The 23,374-nt window shown below is 32.4% G+C and overlaps 1 protein-coding gene across 8 annotated transcripts in view; it reads left to right on the top strand.

Moving 5' to 3' along the window:
- The window catches only part of LOC106672104 (katanin p60 ATPase-containing subunit A-like 1), a 58,462-nt gene extending 35,457 nt beyond the window's left edge, over positions 1 to 23,005 (top strand). For 2 of the 8 annotated variants that reach the window (XM_024225248.1, XM_024225244.1), the window contains exons 2-11: positions 4,947 to 5,078; positions 15,032 to 15,307; positions 19,305 to 19,455; positions 19,514 to 19,682; positions 19,743 to 19,854; positions 19,928 to 20,049; positions 20,142 to 20,326; positions 20,389 to 20,639; positions 20,713 to 20,839; positions 22,119 to 23,005. In XM_024225248.1, the coding sequence (XP_024081016.1) occupies positions 4,973 to 5,078; positions 15,032 to 15,307; positions 19,305 to 19,455; positions 19,514 to 19,682; positions 19,743 to 19,854; positions 19,928 to 20,049; positions 20,142 to 20,326; positions 20,389 to 20,639; positions 20,713 to 20,839; positions 22,119 to 22,317 (1,698 nt within the window). In that variant the 5' untranslated portion in view covers positions 4,947 to 4,972 and the 3' untranslated portion in view covers positions 22,318 to 23,005. Of the gene's footprint in view, positions 1 to 4,946; positions 5,079 to 8,073; positions 8,294 to 15,031; positions 15,308 to 19,304; positions 19,456 to 19,513; positions 19,683 to 19,742; positions 19,855 to 19,927; positions 20,050 to 20,141; positions 20,327 to 20,388; positions 20,640 to 20,712; positions 20,840 to 22,118 lie in introns of those variants that run through there. The other 6 variants (XM_024225249.1, XM_024225247.1, XM_024225246.1 and 3 more) reach the window with 5 other exon arrangements.
- Positions 23,006 to 23,374: the final 369 nt, after the last annotated feature.

Genomic DNA, 23,374 nt, shown 5'->3' with positions numbered 1-23,374 from the left:
CTAAGAAGAGCCAAGAAGAGGTCTGAATATCAGATGGTCATTGAGCTATTGTTTCATTTCGATTTCGATCAGAAACAAAAGGTTGACCAACCGGTCGGACCCATTGTACGAACGAAAGGCTGCGGTTGATCTCTGCTCCGATGTCGGACGATTGAGCAACAAAAAGGCAAAACGCAGACCGTTTTCTTGGACCCAAGGAGACTCGGATCTCCTTTTCTGGGGAGACTGGTTCGCCACGTCCTTGCTCTTCCTCCAAGCATGTGCCTCTTTTGAATTCACAAATTCCCGGCTGGCGATTTCTTCCCGCGCTTTGTTTATTTATTCCATCTTTGAGAATTTTAGATTGATATCTAACGCCGAGACCCGGGTAATTGTTAATTCGCGTGGATGCAAATGAACGGACGAAGATACGGTGTGAAAATCTTCCCATGGGAAGGGTACCGCTTTCCAAGGCGAACCGAGTCGAATTTCTAAATGTTCCGACGACCTTATTATTTCCATCTTGGTGTAATTCTTACAAAAGCATTTTTTTCTTAAATTTACGATATCATGTAACTTGAGAGCGCCTTTGCATTTTTCACCGTACTACATTTTCAGCCTATTTTATACAAAAACCCTGAAATTTAGGATTGTTGGCTTCCCAAATGCAAATTGCCTGCATATAAAAAAGCTTTTCCTTTATTAATAATATCGTATTTTCGCTATTTTTACTTTACCACGCAAATCGTTTGTTAATTACCATCCGCTAAATAATAAAAAATCATTTTTGTACGGTTAAGAATGCCTAGAATCGGACAAAACAGATCTAAATACATAAAAATTGACTAGTCACTGCAAAGACACCAACTCGAAAGATATGACAATGTAAGTAATTACTATAACTTGGTCAATAAAGAGCAAATAAGACCAAAAGTACTGAGGAATATTGACCCCAATCACATGTATGCCGAAAATGACATAACAATATATGACTATGCATACAAACAAAGCCACTATAAAAGAATTTTGAATTTAGAAGCAAAAAATAGTACGAACTAAATTCCAAAGCAATTGACAATAGACTACAAAGACCCGCTACCAAAAAACACTTACTATTACTACAAAGATGTGCCCACCAAAAATGTAATTAAAAAAAACTAAAATCGCACCCACCAACATACGGCAAACTCATACCTGTTTTGGTCCTTCAGACGGATCTAAGAACTACAGGTTTTGAACTTAGAATGGTCAGAATACACTCCACACGGTTCGAACCCGACATACTTACAAATGTTGTTTTTTTTTCAAAAATACCGGCAACCTGTGGGTATATATGAGCTTTTTAAAAAAAAAACTCCAACCCATAATTGACTATTAGTACCCGAACACAGCCACCTATACAGAATCGACTAATAAAGTAGTAAATTAAATACAAATAATTAAAACGAAAAATATAACAAATCAATAGCAAACTACAATAAATCTGAAGCCTTAGTAATACAAAGACACTGCTACCAATAGACTTGACTTTTTTTTACAAATAAAGTAATATCAGCGAGTTTGTGTTTTTGTATGAGTGTTTATATATTCTTTATAATTATTGTGTGGTGTTTAATGACTGTTAGCCAATGATTATTCAAGCATTGTATAAATTCGTTTTTTTTATCTAACATTTCCTAACATTGTATAAATTCATTCTTTTTATTAATCTAAAATTCTCTAGCATTGTATAAATTCATTTTTTCCCACATCCTACATGTATTTGTAAAATTCAACCAGGCCCTGAAGATGATCTCAATAAAGATCGAAACGTTGGCACGATAAAGAAAATGTTTTTTTAAAACTTACGTCACACCAGACCGCACCTTACGATCTCCAAATAATCGTATTTATTATTATTATTACTTCGTATGCGAATATCTATGTTTTCAGATATATATTCCTTATTCGAGTTGTCTTATAATATTGGTTCACTTTGCTTTTGGCAGGTCCCATTGTTCTTTTCAAACTATTTAATAAATAAAATTTAAAAAGACAATAAAGGTGTGAATACAGGGAAAAGGTCGAATCCTAATTGCGTAACCGGCTCTAAATTGATATTCGAAGGACTGGGAAGGATGCACCTTGGCTTTCAATGACGGCCGCTGGCTCATTTCCGATAAAGAATGAACACAAGAAATATGAAAGAAAATCCTTGGCGGATCTGAGAGTTGATGAGCGTTAATTTTAACGCCACGCCCACGTCTCAAAGGCTATGATCGTCTTTTGGCTTAAAAGGAGAGGCTTCGTGATTGAAAAAAACCGCCCTCATGCCATTTGTGAGATTAGTTATCCTTAGCTAGCACACAAGACAAGAATGCCGGCCCATCCTCTTTTTCCTACTAATTAATTGGAATTACGCAGTACAGGAAGTCGTCTTACGTTTCGCCTACAATCTTTTCCACCATGTAAAAAAAATGTGCAATAAACGTCTCTCGAAGCTAAACTTACAAAGAGCAAAGTCAAACCACACGCCTAAATCTCCAATAAGCTCAATATGTCATACACACACACACACACACACACACACACACACACACACACACACACAAATATATATGGACAAAAATATGACAAGTAACTTCTTTCTTCTTTACAGAGGAAGACATGAGGAAAATTAATATATAAAAAGGCAAAAATAACCATAGAGCACAAACAAACTAACAAACTGACAAGAGGAACAAGCAAACTGAAATTGATGATTGATCTGATCAACGGACGAAGATGACAAATCAAGAGGACAACAAAACTAAACAGTTAAAACATTAGAAAATACAAAGATAAAACCAAGGGGCAAACTAAAAGTTCGATCAGAAAAACAAAAGAAAACCAAGGGACAGACTGAGAGGCCAAAAAGGAAAATAAAACAAAGGGACAAACCGAAAGGTCAATTAAAAACAAAGATAAAATCAAGGGACAAAGCGAGAGGACAATTAGAAAAAAAGAAAAATCCAAGGAACAAACTGAGAGGTCAATAAAAAAATCTACAAAGATAAAAATAAATGGACAACCTGAGAGGTCAATTAAAATGAAAAAATAAAACCAAGGAACAAACTGGAAGATCAATTAGGAACAAAAATAAAAACCAAGGGACAAAGTGAGAGGTCAGTAAAAAATAAATAAATAAATGGTTTATAAAACAAACTGAGAAGTCAAAAAGAAATAACCATAAAACAATAGAAACAAAGTTAAAACCAAGGGGAAAAACTAAGAGAATTAAAACGTCAGTTACAAAAATAAAACCAAGGAACAAACTGTGAGATCAATAAAAAAACTACCAATGGACAAACTGAGTCGTCAATTAAAATTAAAAATAAAACGGCTGGACAAGCTGAGAGATCAATTAAAAACAAAAATAAGATCAATGGACAAACTAAGAGGTCAATTTAAATTAAAAATAAAACGGCTGGGCAAGCTGAGAGATCAATTAAAAACAAAAATAAAACCAATGGACAAACTGAGAGGTCAATAAAAAAAAACTACAAAGATAAAAACCAATGGACAAACTGGGAGGTCAATTAAAATTAAAAATAAAACGGCTAGACAAGCTGAGAGATCAATTAAAAACAAAAATAAAACAAATGGACAAACTGAGAGGTCAATATAAAAAAAGTAAATAAATAAAAATAAGGCTTATAAAACAAACTGAGGAGTCAAATATCAATAAACAAAAAACATGGGAAAATAGAAGAGCTGCTAAGACGTCAGTTAGAAATATAAAACCAAAAGATCAAACTGAAAGAACTAAGAGGTCAATTACAAAAATAAAACCAGAAACCAACCGAGAAGTCAATTAGAAATAAATATAAAACCAAGGGAAAAACTAAGAGAATTAAAACGTCAGTTAAAAATATGAAACCAAAAGATCAAACTGAAAGAACTAAGAGGTCAATTACAAAAATAAAACCAGAAACAAACCGAGAGGTCAATTAGAAATAAATATAAAACCAAGGGAAAAATTAAGAGAATTAAAACGTCAGTTAAAAATATGAAACCTAAAGATCAAACCGAAAAAACTAAGAGGTCAGTTACAAAAATAAAACCAGAAACAAACTGAGAGAACTTAAACCTCAGTTATAAAAATAAAACAAAGGGCCAAACTAAGAGGTCAAGAAGTCTCACTCGGTCACACACACAAACAAACAAAAACACACACCCCACCTACAGACACACACACAAACAAATAAAAGTACACCTCACATACTCAAAAATAAATTAAACTAACGGACGAAATGAAAGATCAGTTACCAAAGAAAGGACAATATACGAGGTCAATTAGAAATGGCATTCGATAACGTAGGAGCCGGCCTCTTTACGACCTGCGCATCAGTATTGGTCTATTGTACATTAAATGGCACATATAAACCCATCCCCCTAACAAAAACGTCGGTTGAAAAAGAAATATAAAACCGAAGAAAAGATTTGATATGACTGAAAAACCAACGACAAACCAATGCCAAACTATACAATAAAAAAGTACGATATGGCAACTGAAGATTAAGATGACAAAAACAAAACTTGGTCAAAGGTTGGACTGAAACAAATAGTCAAAAGAGATCAATGAACAAACTGTCAAAGAAACTACATTGAAAAGTACTATTAAACTGTAAAAACAATTGAAACAACATTAAAAAGAAACTAATAAAACAAGAGACAGAATTTAGAAAAGACTGAACAAAAAATAGGTATATAAACTTATATAAGGAGTCTACAAATAATCATTCAATTTCCTTACTGCTGAAACTTTTTTTTACGGCTGAGTTGAATATGGTCGACGAGACTTTACCATCGGTTTTTACGGTTACTTAAATATTAAGTCGGTTTCTCATTGAATAACAGGGTTGTTTGATGCGTAATGTCAAAAAAATTCTAAGAAATAATAAATCGTTTAAATGCACTTTTATAATAATTAATTAATTTAATTACAGATTCAAACTTGGAAAACTATCTGAACATGATGGGTCGTTCAAAGCGAAAGAGGTCGAGCCCAAGAAGCCTACAGGGTAATGCATGGATTTTACCCCCTCACATGAAATACGTAACGTTACGCCCTCATCAAGGTATCAAACCGAAAATAAAATTTGACTTATTCTGAAAATCGATTCGGAATAAAACGACTTGGCCCCGGTTAGTAGGTCAGAGCCGAGGAGAGATAAATATTCAAATACCAAGGACGCGCAAGGCCTCGCTCTGTTCTAGGCGAAATCGTTACTCGTGCCATCGCCTTCTTCGGACGAAAAAAAGTAAAAAACATTAAAAAAAAAGGATTTTTTAATGTCATGAAATTAGATTGTATTCAAGGACCAAATTACTCTATCATTATGGATCAATTGTGTTTGATTTGAAAAACATTGTTCAACTTGGCGTTATCCAGCACCTAAATTCTCTCTAAAATAGGCTCTTGGTGCATTTTCATTATTAATAATTTAATTAAACTTTTTTTTAATCAGAGCTTAAGAATTAATTTGGCTGATTATTGTACGATGCATGAGAAAATTTAAAGAAATTGGCTTTGCTCCTCACTAAGCGGTATACATGGTATTCTGCTACTCGTGTTACAAACTTTGCCAGTAGATTCTAAATTCAAAATGGAACTAAAAAGTCCTAATTAACTATGGTCCGAATCTCTACAGTTTCGCAGTTATTACCCTTTTTCTGATTTTTCAAGACTTCACGACCTTGCTTCAAATAAACAATGATAATTCTAAAACTAAATTTTTTTGGACAAATCCGTTGATACCATTGAATTTCCAATAAGATGTGATCAATACCTAACTTGTAAACGTTGGTGAAATAAGCGTTTTAATAACCAAATCTTTGAAAAATATATATTTTTTTTAAGTTGAAAAACTTACTGTGGTGATTCTAAACTATTATTTCCAAACCTAGAGACCAGGAAATGTACTCCATTTAATATCCTTTTGGGTGGTGTAATTTATTTTTTAATTACTTTTTCATTTTGAATGAATGAACTAAAAACGTTTTAAATCTTAAAACTTTTTATTCCGGGTAATAATAATACAATAATCTTTTAATAAAAGTTGTAGTCGTGTTGGTAAATAAGTAAACACTTGCACTATTTTGGTTTCGAACCCCAATTAAACAACCCTTAGGTAAATTCATTCCAAATTTCCTTAAGTTTTTTTAATCTGTCCACTTTACCAATCCGTCAAACACGGTTTTTTCCTTTCCTTCATCAATTTCTTCATCTTCGAAAAAAATAATTAAAAAAGCAATTACACCACTAAAAAGGATATTAAATGGAGTACGTTTGCTGAAATTTGCTGATTTCTAGGTTTTGAAATAGTAGTTTAGAATCACTGTAGTAAGTTTTTCAACTTTGAAAAAAAATTTGTTTTCAAATTTCTCGCTACTAAAACATTTATTTCACGAACGTTTAAAATTTTATTATTGATCACATTTTATGGGAAATTCAACGTAGTTTTCAGTGATATCAACGGATTTGTCCAAAACCTTTTAGTTTTGGAGATATCATTGTTTATTTCAAGCAAAGTCGTGAAAACTTAAAAATCAGAAAAAGTGTAATAACTCCGAAACTGTTGAGATTGGGACCATAGTTAATTAGGACTTTTTGGTTCCATTTTAAATTTAGAATAAACTTGTAACACGAGTAGCCGAACACCCTGTAGTAGAAAAGTACCTAGAAAATTATCTGGCACCTTGGGGGCATATTCCTTGTGCTAATTTGTCATAAAACATAAACACAAGTCAATGCTCAATATTTTAATAATTTTTTTCAAATTTAGATAAATTCTGCTAAATATTTTGCGAAATATGGATGGCATTTATGGGATAGGGCTCCTGGCAAAGCGGCACGTTTTTAGACTCCTGGGACATATTCCTTGTACTAATTTGGCAAATATTTTGAATATATATCAAGTATATCTAATTCAACAATTATATCAAATTTCACCAACTTCTGTTCATTGTTTTGCATCGTGGATCGGTATCTAATAATAGACCACATTCCCTGCGATTATTATTCTGTACACAAGAAAAAGTTGTTATAGTCTGTTTGACATGAATAGCATGATACTATTGACAACAATCTGCAAAATATCAAGCTTCCTGTAACATATTGGCATTCTTCGGTAGTACGTAGTAATCTTAATTACAAGATTAAGAATAAGACATACTCGATATACATGCTTAATGGCCGAAAAACACCTTCCACTCTGTCAAATATATAACCAGTCAAGATCAATGAAACATCTCTAGCAATGCTACTCACTTTCTATATGGAACCAAGGAAGTGATACCATTCACTGAAGTGGCATACGTTGAGAAATTTTGCATGACGGGCATGTATACGGGCTTTGGCCACAAAGTAAGTGTCCGTGTGTCCATTTTTTAAATAATGCCCAGCATCTCCTTAATCTCCTTGGCACAGTGTTCAACAGCAACAGGTCCTTCAGAAATAGAGGATATTGACCAAGGCCTATAATATGAGTGCTAGTATTTTTCATAGATGTTCTTGACCCTACTCGGTCTTAGAACCATCTGCGTACGAAATGTAATCAACATTAACTTGTATCTCTTCCTCCCAGTCTGTACTTTTTATATAATATATAGCGATAATTTAATGTATTAATTTTCTAGTACAATATATTTTTTCTTACTTTACTTGTTTTATCTTTTCCATTTTTTATTAATTGTTTCATAACTTTTTCTAATTATTTATGGTTAATTATTTAAAGTTAAACATAAATTATTGTTTTTGTTTTGTTTTTGTACGAAATTCGTTGGATTTTGATTGATTTTTCGGAAGGGGGCCAGCAACAGGTGTCTATTGATTGCATCAGTCAAATTCTTATATGTAAAATATATTTAAATGAAACGTTTTTAATTTAAAAATTTACGTTAAAAATTTTTGTACTTAAATATATTTTATTGTTAGAATTAAAAATTCCTCATTTTTCACCTTAAAAGGGCTGAAAATTGAAAATGAAGTTCGGAAATTAGCAGGCGGACGGCGGGGATATTCATCCGGCCAGATTGGCAACATTGGGCAGCCTGTCCAACAGCCGTACGTACATCAGTTAGGTTGCCCCACACGAACTGAGTGGGTCGCAACGTCGGCTCGAGATTCTCTTCTCCAGCGAAGGACCCCGTTATTTTATTTTAATTTTAACACTTTTTAAGTTTTATGTTTTATTTTTAAATTATTTTCCGACCCGAAAGCTGACAGAAGGAGTGCAGATGGTCAAGTGAGCCGAAACACCGTCTACGAGATACATGGAAATTATAAAACCAGGTTTCTCCTTTGTTTTTATTGCTCAGGTGTAAATCGTTTATTCTTGCCAATTTCCGCTCTGATAAGTTCAAGTTTAACAAAAATAATTAAAACATACAGTAGCTTTTAAGTCAGCCTTTGTTATAAAACCACCGACAAAATTATTCTTAAAAAAATTGGAATATATTTTTTAAAAAGTTCATTTTTTCCCAGATTTTCTCAACTGCGGCATTTACTAAACGAATCGAAGCATTTTTCTTTTTAAAAACGCATAAATTAAACAACAAACATAACAGACGGTTCTCTGTTAGATGTTTTTTTTAAATATACCGTTACACCTTAACCGTTTTTTTTTGCCTCCAACATTTTTTTTTGTTTACTAATCCACATTTAACTGAAAACTTAATAACAAATTATAAACTTTATTACACTGGCTCGAAATCGAATAAGTACCGGAGGAAATGAAAAAGAACGTTACGCCCACGGGTTCCGTTTTTCTTGGAGCCTTTTATGACTGTCATCCTTTCCAAGACTATGTAAGAAAAAAAGGGGAAAAAGACTCATCGCTTCCAGTTTTTTCACTGTTTCTGATGAACTTGGGTTAAAAAAAACACCTAAAACACAAAACAAAACATTTCATTTGTTATCAACTTCAAATATCTCAAAGAACAGATACCATAAAACTGATAAAAAATCTATCAACTGAAAGAGACAAAACTGTAATCATTAGTGATTATTTGTCTCCTGTTCAATCGCACATGATCATTTTAGCCTACCATGTTTTTGTCTTAACATTCACCATTTTCCCTTTGTTTCGCAGTTTGCAGTATTGGTCAAATAAAATCAAAAGTTACAAGAGTAAACTGTAAATATCAGCAAAATTGTGACAGTCAGTGATCATTGATTCAATTATATTTAGTTTTGATAGGTCATTTTGATCTGGCACTCTTGTCATACTTTTTCACCATATCAGTCACGAATTTTTTTTATTACCATGAAAAGCTAAACAGTGATAGAAAATACTACTAGTTCATAGAGACAGGCCCGTGATCATTATTGAAAATTTGTCCCAAGTTTGATTTACTCGTTTGTGGACAATTATGCAAATCAAATAAAATACACATTAATAAGCTTATATCGTATGAATAAGGTTGAGACAACCTGATGACCATTAATGATTTGTGAATGAATTGAATTTCATTCAAACTATCATCTTGGCCTACTCCATTCTTTTATTTTTTTCACTATTTAAAGTTCTTTTTTATTTTTTTATTTACCTTTTATGCAAGAAATATCAGAGTAAATTCATATATAATCATTTTATGAAGGAAACTTAGTGATTGTTGATAATTATTTGTCTCTAGTTTTTATCGCACTGGATCATTCTGATCTAATACTCAGAAATTACCATCTATCTAGCTGATAGAAACGGTCCAGTGATCATTAATAATTGTTTGTATATAGTTTTGATCACTCCACTTTTTTTTTTCTTTGTTGACCATCATGAAAATCAAAATAGTGATACCAGAAAATATTGGTCTATCTAGCTGATAAGGTCAAACATTATTGATTATTTGTGCCAAGTTTGATTTAGTCGTATGTGAATAATTATGCAAATCAAATAAAAGACACATTGATAAACTATATCTTGTAATTTATGTCGAGACAACATGATGATCAATAATGATTTGTAAATTAATTGAATTTCATTACTTCTAATCATCTTAGCCTGCTCCATTCTTGTATTTTTTCACTACTTTAAGTTCTTTTTTATTTTTTTATTGTTTTTTTATGCCAAGGAATATCAGAGTAAATTCATATGTAATCATTTTATGAAGGAAACTTAGTGATCTTGATAATTATTTGTCTCTAGTTTTTATCACACCTGATCATTCTGCTCTGATACTTAGAAATTACTATATCTAACTGATAGAGATAGTCTAATGATTATTCATAATTATTTGTATCTATAGGTAGTTTCAATCTCACCTGATTATTCTGATTGTTGTTTTGTGTTGCCCACCATGAAAATTGAAATAGTGATACCAGAAAATATTGGTCTTTCTAGCTGACAAAATCAGGCCATTGATATCATTATTTCACTGTTTGTCTCTAGTTTGATTCTTGTCATATGTTACTATTGTGAAAATCAAAATACACAATGATAAACTCATGTTATCATTTATGTTGAGATGGCCTGATGAACATTAATGATTTATGAATAATTCTTGCAATTGCAACTGGTCATCCTGGCTGGCCCTCTCTTCTCTATTGTATTTCTTTGCCATTTGAATTTTTTCCCTGAGAAATACCATACTAAAATATCTTATCATTTTATGAAGGAAACCTGGTTATTGTGGATAATTAATTGTCTGTAGTTTTGATCACACCTGATCATAATGATCTGACACTCTTGTTATACATTTTCACCATTTTGAGTCATTTTTCTATCGACAAGCTTGAAAATCTAAGTGATTCCAGAAATTACCAATCTATCTAGCTGAGCCAGTCCAGTGATCATTAATGATTAGTTGTATCTAGTTTTGATCATAGCTGATAATATCATTTTGATCTGATGTACTCTTGTCACAATTTCACCATATTGAGTTTTTTGTTGACTACCATAAAAATATAATGATTATAATTATGAGATAAATGATCATTTATGATTTGTCAGTTTGATCACCTTTTATCATCCCAGATCTGCTCTATTGTTGCATGTTTTTACCATTGAGTTTTATTAACCATAAATTCTAATGTCAATCATTTATAGGATACCACCTGGTGATTATTTGTTTTATATTTTAACCAACTTTGAATATGTTTCTGTTGGTATGGGTGAAAATCAAATTTAAAGAACTATCAGCTATAAGTGAAAATTGAAAAAAGACATATTTGTCATTCAATAAAAAGGAACTGTGTGGATATTAGTTTGGCTTGTCCGTCATCCTTGATCAAGTTGTTGAATTCTATTCTTTTTCTATTCATGCTGCATGCTCTACCAGTTGTGTTCTTTTTGTAGTTCTCGGTAAAAATAGAACAAGAAAAACCAATAATTGGTGGGACAAAATGGGCATGCCCCACATTAACTTAGTTAAATAGTAATCAATTTCATCTTACATCTTGAATGAACCTGCCTATCATAAAACAATAAACATACTACATATTTGTTACCAACCAGGAGGATCAAGTATGATCTAATATGTGATGAATTTTTAACAAAAAGTAAATAAAATTTTTAATATTTCCAACCTGAGATGACAATAGCACTTGCGTATACAAATGATTATGTATTTTGATGCTATTTGCAGCAATGAATAAATGATTACATTAGAAAATTTGCCAGATCACTTGTACGGCTTTGGAAATGTCATCGATGATTCAAATTCAGTACAATTTTAATGTTTAAAAGTACTTAAATCCAAACATTTCCTTTCAAATAAATAATTCCTGGGTGTAAATTCAAATAACTTGTTTGTTTTTAAAATACAATTATGTATATAAATAGGAATTAATATTGTACATCACATCTATTATTGATATTTAATTAACAAAGAAAAAAAGCTAAACATAAAAAAAATTCTTGATAAATTTTCTACTTGACAAACATCATTAGTCATGACATGAGCAATCTTAAGCTGAAAGTCAATGACATTTTGTCATGATAACATCCCAAACAAATTATCATTAAAATTCATAATAACCATGTCTTCTCTCTCCCTCCCTCTCTCTCTCTCTTTCTCATTTCTTTTTTGCTGTAAATTTGGAGACATCGGTATTTTATATATTTATTACCTGTATTTATACATTTAAATAGCAAGTAAACATTGAATACAGTCATAATATTACTACTAATGTAGGTAACAGACGTTATAAAAAAAAGTAATTTTAAACTTTATCTTTTGGAAAATTGGTATTTTTCTTTTGATGATTAATTATTGTATTTTTTATTTATTTTTAAAGTCATAAACATTTGGTGGTTTACGCACTAGATGTCTAGATGTAGTAGATGTATTGGTCATAGTGTAATATACTGCGCCCTTTAAAAGCTATTGTATTCACTGCCTAAAGCACACCGGTGAGTCCTGTTTCATCAAGGAACTTGATTAGTAGGCCTGATTTCGGTGGCTGAATCTCTTCTATAATCACATTGTACATCCCAAAGCACTTCCTCCTACAGGCAAGTGTAGCATCACAGTTTTTTAATAGGTGAGTTGGTGTCTCCTCTGCCTCTTTGCAAAATCTGCACGTACCGTCTTGGATTATTCCAATCTTCTTTAAATGTCCATTTACCTTGCTTCCTTCGACACATTCTGAAACTTCTTTCCTTCCGAAATTTGTTAGGAGATTCTTGGATTGTTTGTGTCCAATGAGTGAATTCCATTGTACCTTCATTTTCTTTTTGTTCTTCTAACTGAGGTACTCATTGATTGTGGGTTACTTTGCCACAGAATGGCTCGGGTCCTATCAGCAGTATAGCAGCCCCTTTCCTTGCAGAGGAGTCTGCTTTCTCGTTGCCTTCTACTCCCATATGTCCTGGACCCAGCAGACTCCCATATTTATGCACTATACAAAATATTAATTATTAAAGGTAAGGTTAAAGGTTAAAAGGAGTTGGTTTTTTTTATTATGAACTTGCACACTGCGATCAATATTTGTCTATAAATATTCCCTATTATCCAAGACTTTTCCTTAATCTTCAGATTTTTTACAGATCGCAAAGCTGCCCTGAGTTCATATGCATTGTCCTGTCAGCAGTCCTACTAGTTTTCTAGTCCTAACACCTAGGTTTGGTAATTCTTCCGTCCTCTGATTGAACTTTTTCATGCTGATAGTTGTTATCATTTAACTTGCTTGGCCAATTTATCAGCCTTCTCATTGTCCTTATGTTCTGGTATCAACACAAGAGTAATTTTGTTGTTGCCCCCAATCCTAAATGGCTCTGGACTTTACTACCAATGATGTAGTTCCCTTTAAAGAGCTGTATGGCTACCCTATGGTTATTATTTTATTGATAATAGCCAGGCTCCTGATCTCCCTGGTGATGTGTTGAATGGACTCAGCCTCCACCTAACTGATGGCAATATATTTCCCAAGGCATATGTGAAGTCCATGGTTTACTAACATAAAATAGCTACACTCAGTCTGTACACCAGACATTAACTGGGATCCCTTTCGTATCGGAGGTACTTTATCTGTCTGAAGTTCCTCCCGAAGATTTAATTGCTCCTTTATATACAGGTAGGCTATTGCAGCTCTTTATTAAAGATAAAATCTTTTGTTAATGCCTGCATAGCTTTTAATAAAGACAAACTGTCTTTCTAAATTGAGAATACTATTAATTAGTATAGTCAATTAAGTAGTTGGGAAAAACCTTCAACTCCATGATTTTTTTTAAAATTAATTATAACTATTGGGTTGTCCGGAAAATAATGCAGGATTTTGGTATTAAACAAAAAAAAAGAAACTAGTTACTTTAAAGCAATGTTCTTTAATCAAAANATATTTGGAAGAGGATTAATAAGTGTTGACATTCATACAAATGAGTAATCCTGTAAACGTAAACAGAATATTTTATATAGATTTTTTTTTAATGAAAACTTAAAATCCTGCATTATTTTCCGGACAACCCGATAGTATCTACAAAATGGAAAAACTTTTCATTATTTTGTCGACACGCATTTATTTTGTGTGTGAAAGCATTTTCAGTTGCTGATGACCCAGAGGATTTCAATAATAATCATTTTTTCTCCAAAGAAATTGTTTAAATGTCAAGGAAAAATCGTCTAACCCATCAAAAAGCCATTTGTCATGCGTTTCTGTGGCAAATGAAATTTCGAGCCTAGCCTGAATGATGTCTCGTCATAATGACATTCCCAGTTTTTGAAACTCAGCACAGTTGCAATTTGTCAATTTTGAAATTGCAATCAGGCAACGATATAAAATTATTTCCCTTAATTTTTTTAATAATCCTATTTGATTGTTATATAACTGTTTCTCGTTTAGGATGATTTTGTTCTGATTTTGTTTTTTACGGTATTTATTCATTTATATACACACATAAATACATGTTTATTTGCACTAACGACACAAATATCAAAAACCATGTCAAACTAAACTCACACTTTTTTTTACATATGAATCTACATTGCATTAATACTGTCATAAATTTTGTCGAGCTATTTATTATTCCATTTCAATTATAAATTTATTAAATTCTGCCTGATTATCTATCCCAAGGTTAAACTAAAGCACAAACGCACAAGGATCTGGGTAAACAATTGAGATGATAAGGTTTTTTTTTCAATTCTGTCTTAAGGCTATTAAAAAAAATCATCTCTAACACAAAAATTAATTTTTGTATGTGTTAATTTATGTATGAAAAAAAAACATGTTGGTTTGATTTAACCATTGTACATCGATATGGCTTGTTTTAGTTTTTTATTTACTTTTTATCTCCTTAATTGGTTCTTCCTAAGCGCCTTCCATGTCCCATGTGACATATATTACTTGTAGAATAGGTTCTTTAAATAATACATAGTTTAAATACAGATTGGGAAGTTGTTTGATATATCATCCTATCCTATCTAGGATGTCTTCCTTGATTAATAACATTTTGATAAAGTTAATACAAGACCCTTCAATCTTTTTATTTATTTATTTTTTTAATGTTGTTTTGTGCACATCTATCATTTGACTTTCAGAATAATAAGTATTGATTTTATTTATTTTATTTGGTTGTTTTTGTTTTTTTCCCAGTAGTAATGAAAGTAATGGCAGTGTCCATAAATGAAATCTGTGAGCATACGAAACTGGCGAGGGAAAAGGCGATTTTCGGAGACTACGAGACGTCCAGTGTCATATACTCAGAGGTAATACACAGGATTCAGAAGCTGCTTCTTACGATAGCCGACACGACTAGGCGGAGCAAGTGGCAGCTGGTCCTGCATCAGATTTCCCAGGAGCATGAGAAACTCCAGAGGATCCTTTCGACTCTCCAGCTCTTCAGGAGGGATCCAAACAGCCGGCCAATAGGTGAGCCTCTTGGTGTGTGAGTGTGTGGGGTTGAATGGGAGAGACGGGTGGGGGATAGGCAGGAGTGGGACCGGGATGGAACTTGTCCCAGTTAGAGATTGGCATTGACTGCATGAAGTACACCAACTGTTTTTGTTGTTTTTATTATTTTTTTTAATGTTGTTTTGCGCACATCTATCATTTGACTTTCAGAATAATAAGTATTGCACCTCCAATTAATATGGACTACTCGTTTCATTATAAAGCACTAGGTAATCTATATTTATTTTAGTTTTAAGTAAGAACTTTAAACAGACCACTGCAAAAATAAACATTCATTAAACAAATAGACTTTCACTAGAAAACTGCACCAACAAATATTCAACTATACTTAAAAATATTAGTTATTATTACTAGTATATTCTTCATTGATTATTTTATTTATAGGCCTTTTAAAGATTTCAACCTATGTTAATTTTTTTTAAATTCCTATAAAAAATCCTATACATAAGAAAAATTAAACCATCCATAAAAAAAGGATAACAAAAACATAGACAATGAACGGACTGAGAAGAAAGATGACTTGCCTCACTAGCAAGGCTCAAGCATTCTTAGTTTACTATTAGTACTAAAAAAAAACACTGCCAACAAAGATTTTACTAGCCTTTAAGTGATGTTTAGTGTAAAAAAGATTTTTACTACAAAACCACAACCAACAAATACACTGCCACCAACAAATATTTAACTACATATAAATTGATTAGATATTATTACTTGTATATAGGTCTGCATTGATTATTTTATTTGATTGTTTATTTTTATTTATTTTTTATTTATAGTCCTTTTGAAGATGGTTTAAAAAAATTTTATCTACTATGTTAATTTTTTTAACCGCTTTCGAAAAAGTCCTATAAATAAGAAAAATTAAGCCATCCACAAAAAAGGACAACAAACAATGAAAGGACTTAGAAGAAAAACATCATTTGCAAGGCTCAAGCATTCTTGGTTTACTATTAGTACTAAAAAAACACTGCCAACAATGATTTTGCTAGCCTTGAAGTGATGGTTAGTATAAAAAGACTTTTTCTACAAAACTGCAACCAACAAAGACACTGCCACCGATAAATATTTAATTACACTTAAATTGATTAGTTATTATTACTAGTACTTCTTCATTGATTTTTTTTTTTTTAATTAGACCTTTTAAAGATGGCTAAAAAAATTTCAATCTACTATGTTAATTTTTGTAACCTCTTTCAAAAAAGTCCTATAAATAAGAAAAATTAAACCATTAATAAAAAAGTACAAAAAAACGTAGACAAAAAAGACATAGGAGAAAGAAAAAATATTTTAATTAATTATTAATTAAAAAANCGCCAAAGACAAGTAAGAACCGAGAAGTCCGGCGTGGTTCTGCACATAGTGCACACAAGTGCATACATGGGAAGAATTGCCCCTATTTTAATTTTAAAAAATATTTTACTAATTTTGCATTGGCTGCTAATACTAATAGACTTTTACTACAAAGACATTACTGCTAACAAATATTTACTTCTTTTAAATTTGATTTAAGGTGTGAGTATTGTGTTGACTATAGAAATAATTTGAGGTGGGGTGAGAATGAATTTGTGTTGACTTTTACTTTTACTACAGAGACATTGTCATAAAAAAATTTCTCCTCTTGAATTTATTTCTGGTAGGAATTGACATTTGCTATTAAGTCTTTACCAACAAACAAGAATCATATTATTGAACTATTACTATAAAGACTGCGAGAAACTAAACTTTAATAACTGATTGCTAGTACAAGTACTAGAAAAATGCTACCAAGAAAGACCCAATTAGACACTGACAACTAAAGTTTAAACAACCTTCATTGACTTTTAGTATTAATAGGCTTTTATTACAAAGTTACGACCAACAATGGCCAATATTTGTGTTAATTGACCATTACTACGAAAACACCACCAACAAAGATTTGTGATGTTGAATTGATTGCTAATACAAATAAGGTTTTACTAAACAGAAAAACGCCAACAATGACTGACTGCTAATGCTACAAAGACAAATGAAAACATCCATTCAATAACAGTCAGCCACCAACAAAAACATAATTAATTGGAAATTGACTATTACTAAAAGACAAACCAAATATTGTTTCTATTAATACAATTTAATATATATTCTATTAAAAACAATAGAAAGAGGAAAAACATTTTAAACAAATTATATAGGAACATATCATGTTTATAAAGAAAATTTCTCAAGTAAAGTTCTCAGTTCTAACATTTATATATATATATATACAGGGTGAATTGCTACTCGTGCTACAAACTTCTCCAGTAGATTCTTCACCCTAAAATGAACAAAAAAGTTCATATTGTCCATGGTCCGATTCTCAACCATTTCAGAGTAATTTCGCTTTTTATCGATTTTGAAAGATATCACGTCCTGGCGTCGGAAAATCGTGATATCTTTTAATCTGATCATTTCTCTGAAAATCTAATAGCACCGTTGAAATCCCCGTTAATTTTTCAATAAGAAGATGAAGGTGGCAAAACGTTTGGGTCTTTCTTCCTTGACCTTCTAGCTGTTTGTAAACTTCTTAAGCATTACATACTAAATGGGCATTAAATTAAATTAAAAAATTTCAATGGAATTATGATTTTGATTCTCTCTAAAAATTAACGGGGATTTCAACGGTGCTTATAGATTTTAAGAGAAATGTTTAGATTAAAAGATATCACGATTTTCCGACGCCAGGACGTGATATCTTTCAAAATCGATAAAAAGCGAAATTACTCTGAAATGGTTGAGAATCGGACCATGGTCAATATGAACTTTTTTGTTCATTTTAGGGTCAAGAATCTACTGGTGAAGTTTGTAGCACGAGTAGCAAGTCACTCTCAAACATTAGCAATCCTTGAACCACCATTTTTTCTCTTTTTGTCATCAACATCTTGGTCTCACAACCACTAAATAAGAAAATGACGAGTGCGTTGGAAGCGTTATTAAATCAGGTAGTTTTCCTCAAATTTGCTGCCTTCTGAGACTAAACTTAGAAACTCTGGATTACTTTATACACTTTCCGATTTACACAATTTTCCACTCTTTTTGTAGTTCTGGCTGAAATAAAACACAAAAAATTAGCCCAAACATTTTGCCACCGTCATCTTCTTATTGAAAAATTAACGGGAATTTCAACGGTGCTATTAGATTTTCAGAGAAATGTTTAGATTAAAAGATATCACGATTTTCCGACGCCAGGACGTGATATCTTTCAAAATCGATAAAAAGCGAAATTACTCTGAAATGGTTGAGAATCGGACCATGGACAATATGAACTTTTTTGTTCATTTTAGGGTGAAGAATCTACTGGAGAAGTTTGTAGCACGAGTAGCAATTCACCCTGTATATATATATATATATAATTTTTTTATTTTTTTCCCCTGAGAGTTTACAACAGCAGAGGTTATATCAACCCTCGGGGCGTTGGTGTTTTTGAAAAAAAAAAAAAAATTGTAAGTATATTGGGTACGAACGCAGGGCCGCTGGATTCGAACCCGAGACCTTTACCTTACAGTGATGAGTGAAGTGTCAACTCCTAAACTGTTGTGGCTACCGACACCCCTTATAAAGATTAGTTAACCTGATATTGGTTGAATTCAGAAATATTTTAAGCTTGGAAAATAAACATGACATGGAAAATTATAAAATAAATATTCAATAAATAACAATATTGAACAACAAACAGAATAAAAGTATCATTTTATTGTTTTATTAATTGCACAAAGTAAAAGTCTTGATTGAGACAAATAATACATTTTTGTCTCTTGTTATTTTTAATATTCCTGCTAAATGACAGGGTAAATGGTTAGGGATGGTTGGGTTTATTATTTATGTTATATAATCTACTTTAAAGTATTTTTTATGATAAAACAAATTACCATACTTGGGTCAATGTAATTAAAGTTTTTTTTTTTTTTTTTTTTTTTTTTTTTTTTTTTTTTTTTTTCAGGAGTGCAAATGAATAAAGTGCTTGGTTTCGACGAGCCAACCAAGGATCCACATATAATATGGATGGGTACGCCAAAAGAACCAGATGTCTGGTCGATGCCACAGCAGAGAGACCCGGACGTCTGGCCGCCGCCGACTCCAGTCGATCACAGGTTTGACTCTCGTAAAAAATATCCCGGGGTTTTCTTCTTAATTTTCAATTTTTTACAGGACGACTGTTAAGAGGCCACAGGCTAAGAAGACTGAGCAGACAGCCAAGGGCAAAAACTCCAAACCAACCAACACCCTTACACGTCGCAACGATGCCAACAAGCTCACAAATCGTAAAAACGACGACAAAAGTCGACCGGGGACCAACAGGAAGGAAAATGGCAATCATGTAATTAGCGTATCTCTGAATTTCGCTGAATTTTATTCAAACTCGTTCGTTTTATTGTAGAATGAAAAAATTGATAAAGAAAAAGATAATAAAGAATCTGAAAACAAGGACAGCATTGAGGACAGGAAGTTTGACCCAAGTGGTTACGATCATGACCTCGTTGAAATGCTAGGTGCATATATACTATTTAAAATAATAATAATTTTTAAAAAATCAGAATGATATTTATTGTTGTCATTTTGTAGAAAGGGATATTGTTCAGAAAAACCCAAATATACGGTGGGATGACATTGCTGATCTCAAAGAAGCAAAACGACTACTTGAAGAAGCAGTAGTTCTTCCTATGTGGATGCCAGATTTCTTTAAGGTCAGTAGAGGGTGTTTTTTCAATTCTTTTGAATTCAAATATTTGTGGTTTTTAATGTATAAAATATTAATATGTATTTTTATGTTCAATAGGGGATTAGAAGGCCTTGGAAAGGTGTTCTTATGGTTGGGCCGCCAGGAACAGGCAAGACGATGCTTGCAAAAGCAGTGGCGACCGAATGCGGGACGACGTTCTTCAACGTGTCCTCGTCTACGCTCACTTCAAAGTACAGGGGCGAGTCAGAGAAGCTGGTGCGGCTTCTGTTCGAGATGGCCAGGTTGGTGGAATCACGATTTAAAACCATCAGGTAATTTCACCCTGTTTCATTTCCTTTTAAAGATTCTACTCGCCGTCGACTATCTTCATTGACGAGATAGACTCACTCTGCTCTCGGCGGGGATCTGAGAGCGAGCATGAAGCCTCACGGCGCGTAAAGTCAGAGCTCCTTGTCCAGATGGACGGCATCAGCTCCAACAGTGAGGATTCTACCAAAGTCGTCATGGTACTCGCAGCGACAAACTTCCCCTGGGATATTGATGAAGCATTAAGGAGAAGACTGGAAAAAAGAATCTACATCCCCCTACCCAACAGTAAGAAATATATTTTTTATTATTTCAAAAACATAGTAATTATTAAACTGTTAAATAAATAATGTTTTTGTAGACGAAGGAAGGGAAGCTTTGTTGAGGATTAATTTAAGAGATGTCAAAGTTGAACCAGATGTCGACATGAATGACATCGCAGCAAGACTGAAAGGTTATTCGGGTGCAGACATCACCAATGTGTGCAGGTAAATAGTTCAATCAAATTTTATTATTTTTTATTATTAAATAACATCAATACTCAAAACTTCTAACAAAACAGTAATGTACTCTGTAACTCAAAGAAATTGGTTTAACTGGAAAGGTATCATGACACCAACAATTTATTTGATTATTACTACACTCACTGTTGTTAAAAAAAATTGATACTCCACAATTGACTGCAATTCTAACATAAATTAAATACTGTAACAAAGCAATGTTTCCAACAAAAATTATCTCATAATTGACTACTTCAATAAAAGTTGCGGCACCAACAAAGGTCTAATAGCCATGAAATTGACTAACACCAAAAAGACATTGTTACCAACAAAAAAAATATACTAATCTAAATAGTATTTCACAGTACAAACAGTAATGCCGACAAAGAACAAAGAAACTGTCCAACTTGACAATTACTACAAAAACATGTTATCAATAAAGACCAATGTGCTAACCTAAATTGTATTTTGCAACAAAGAGAGTAATGTTAACATTATAGTTACAACAGTATTTATGCTAAATTTATAATACCCTCAGAATTGACTATCACTACAAAGACAATGTTACCAACAAAGAACATGTCTCGTCAGATTTGACAAAACTAAAAAAAAAATGTTACCAACGGTAAGCTAACCTAAATTGTATCTTACATCAAAGTAATGTTAACATGTTACCTCATAATTGACTACTGCAACAATATTTATGGTACCAACAAATTTATAAAACCCTGAGAATTGACTGTCACTACAAAGACAATTTTACCAAAAAAGAACTTGTATCGTCAGATTTGACAATTACTATTAAAAAAAAAAAAAAAAAAAAAACAGTGCCACCAATAAAGACCCATAAGCTAACCTAAAGTGTATCTTCCAACAAAGTAAAATTAACAAAGATATAGTTACCTCAGAATTGACTACTGCAAAATATTTATGGTACTAACAAATTTACTATCACTACAAAGACAAGAACTTGCCTCATCAGAATTGACTACTGCTGTACTGCAACAAATTTATAAAACCCTCAGACTTGACATTTCCACAAAGCCACTTACCTACAAAGTCCGATATGCTAACCTAAGTTGTATTGTACAACACAGACAACAATATTGACAAAGATAAATTTGTGGTATCAACAAATTTATAATAACAATGACAACAACCAAATTCTAACTTTAACTGATTTTTCCAGGATCTACAAAAACAATCAACACGCGAGCCTGCACACAGGATATCGATAATTATATTTACTGTTTCAATTATTTTCCAGGGATGCGTCAATGATGTCGATGAGGAGAAAAATTGCGGGTCTAAGGCCCGAACAAATCAAACAACTTGCCAAAGAAGATTTGGATCTTCCAGTATCGAAACAAGACTTTGTAGAAGCCATAATGAAATGCAACAAAAGTGTGTCTAAAGAGGACTTAGACAAGTATGACAAATGGATGGCAGAGTACGGCTCGTCGTGATGATAGTCGATCCCTCCCTTCTCCTCGTTATTGAATAAAGATAGGGCAGTTTTCATCAGTACAGGTCTAAAAAGCTGTCTTGTCATTCCTGCGAAACGCCCTTTCCAAAGTGTGAACTATTCAGGAAAAAAGGTTCCAGGTTGTGTTAGTTTTTTTTGTTGTTTTTTCTTTTTTTACATGCGCATACAGAACGCAAGGATAAAATATATTGTATGTATGTATTTTTGTAGCTTTTACGATAATTCAGTAGTGCACCAGAATGATTTTTTATAAATCCTTTTTCTTAAAAATGTATATCAAACAAACCCCCTTCCAGAATAGGACTGTAAATATACCTGTATTAAATAACGACGTCCTTTCTTATTGTAATAAGATTCTAAAATTGTTAATATTTTTGCTCATTCTTGCCATAGTTTAAATAAAACATATTTTACTAAACAAATATCCTCTTTAGTTCATTAACATTGTGACTGTTTTAACATTTTATAGACAATAATACATATCATTCTAATGAGTATTTCCAATGTTTCCTGAATATTAATTTTTTAATGTTTTGTGTGTTATTGGCTAAGTACTTAATTTACAGAGGAAAAACACTTGTTATTTATTTATTGTTAACATAGGTTTAGATCTCATTAATTGTTTGTACGCAGAGGTAAAAAAATTGAATAAATCAAATTTAAATTTTTCATGGATTTATATTAAACAAAAATATTTAAAAAAAAAACACTTTCTACCATTTATTACCTCCCTCACCAGTTAAAGACAAAACCTATTAAATAGACAAGTTAAAGACCGCCAACTAGCCTAACAAATAATTTATGGTTCATAAAAAGATACCGTAGCCAACAAAGAATTGACGGTTTATTGCAGACATGGTAAAACTAAATACCTGTGCATTGACTTACAAGATAAAAAACAAGGATTGACCCCACAAAGACAATGTAACATGAACAATTTCTGGGGGCCGCGGTAGCTAAGTGGCTAGCATGCTAGACTCTCAGCTCTTAAACCCCATAGTCGTGGGTTCGATCCCACCGTCACCCCTGGCCGTATT

The sequence above is a fragment of the Cimex lectularius genome, unplaced genomic scaffold (genome assembly GCF_000648675.2).
Source record: "Cimex lectularius strain Harlan isolate CLEC.00 unplaced genomic scaffold, Clec_2.1 scaffold93, whole genome shotgun sequence".
NCBI lineage: Eukaryota > Metazoa > Arthropoda > Insecta > Hemiptera > Cimicidae > Cimex > Cimex lectularius.
The sequence above is the reverse complement of the archived record's forward strand: the minus strand, read 5'-3'. Positions and strand labels throughout refer to the sequence as shown.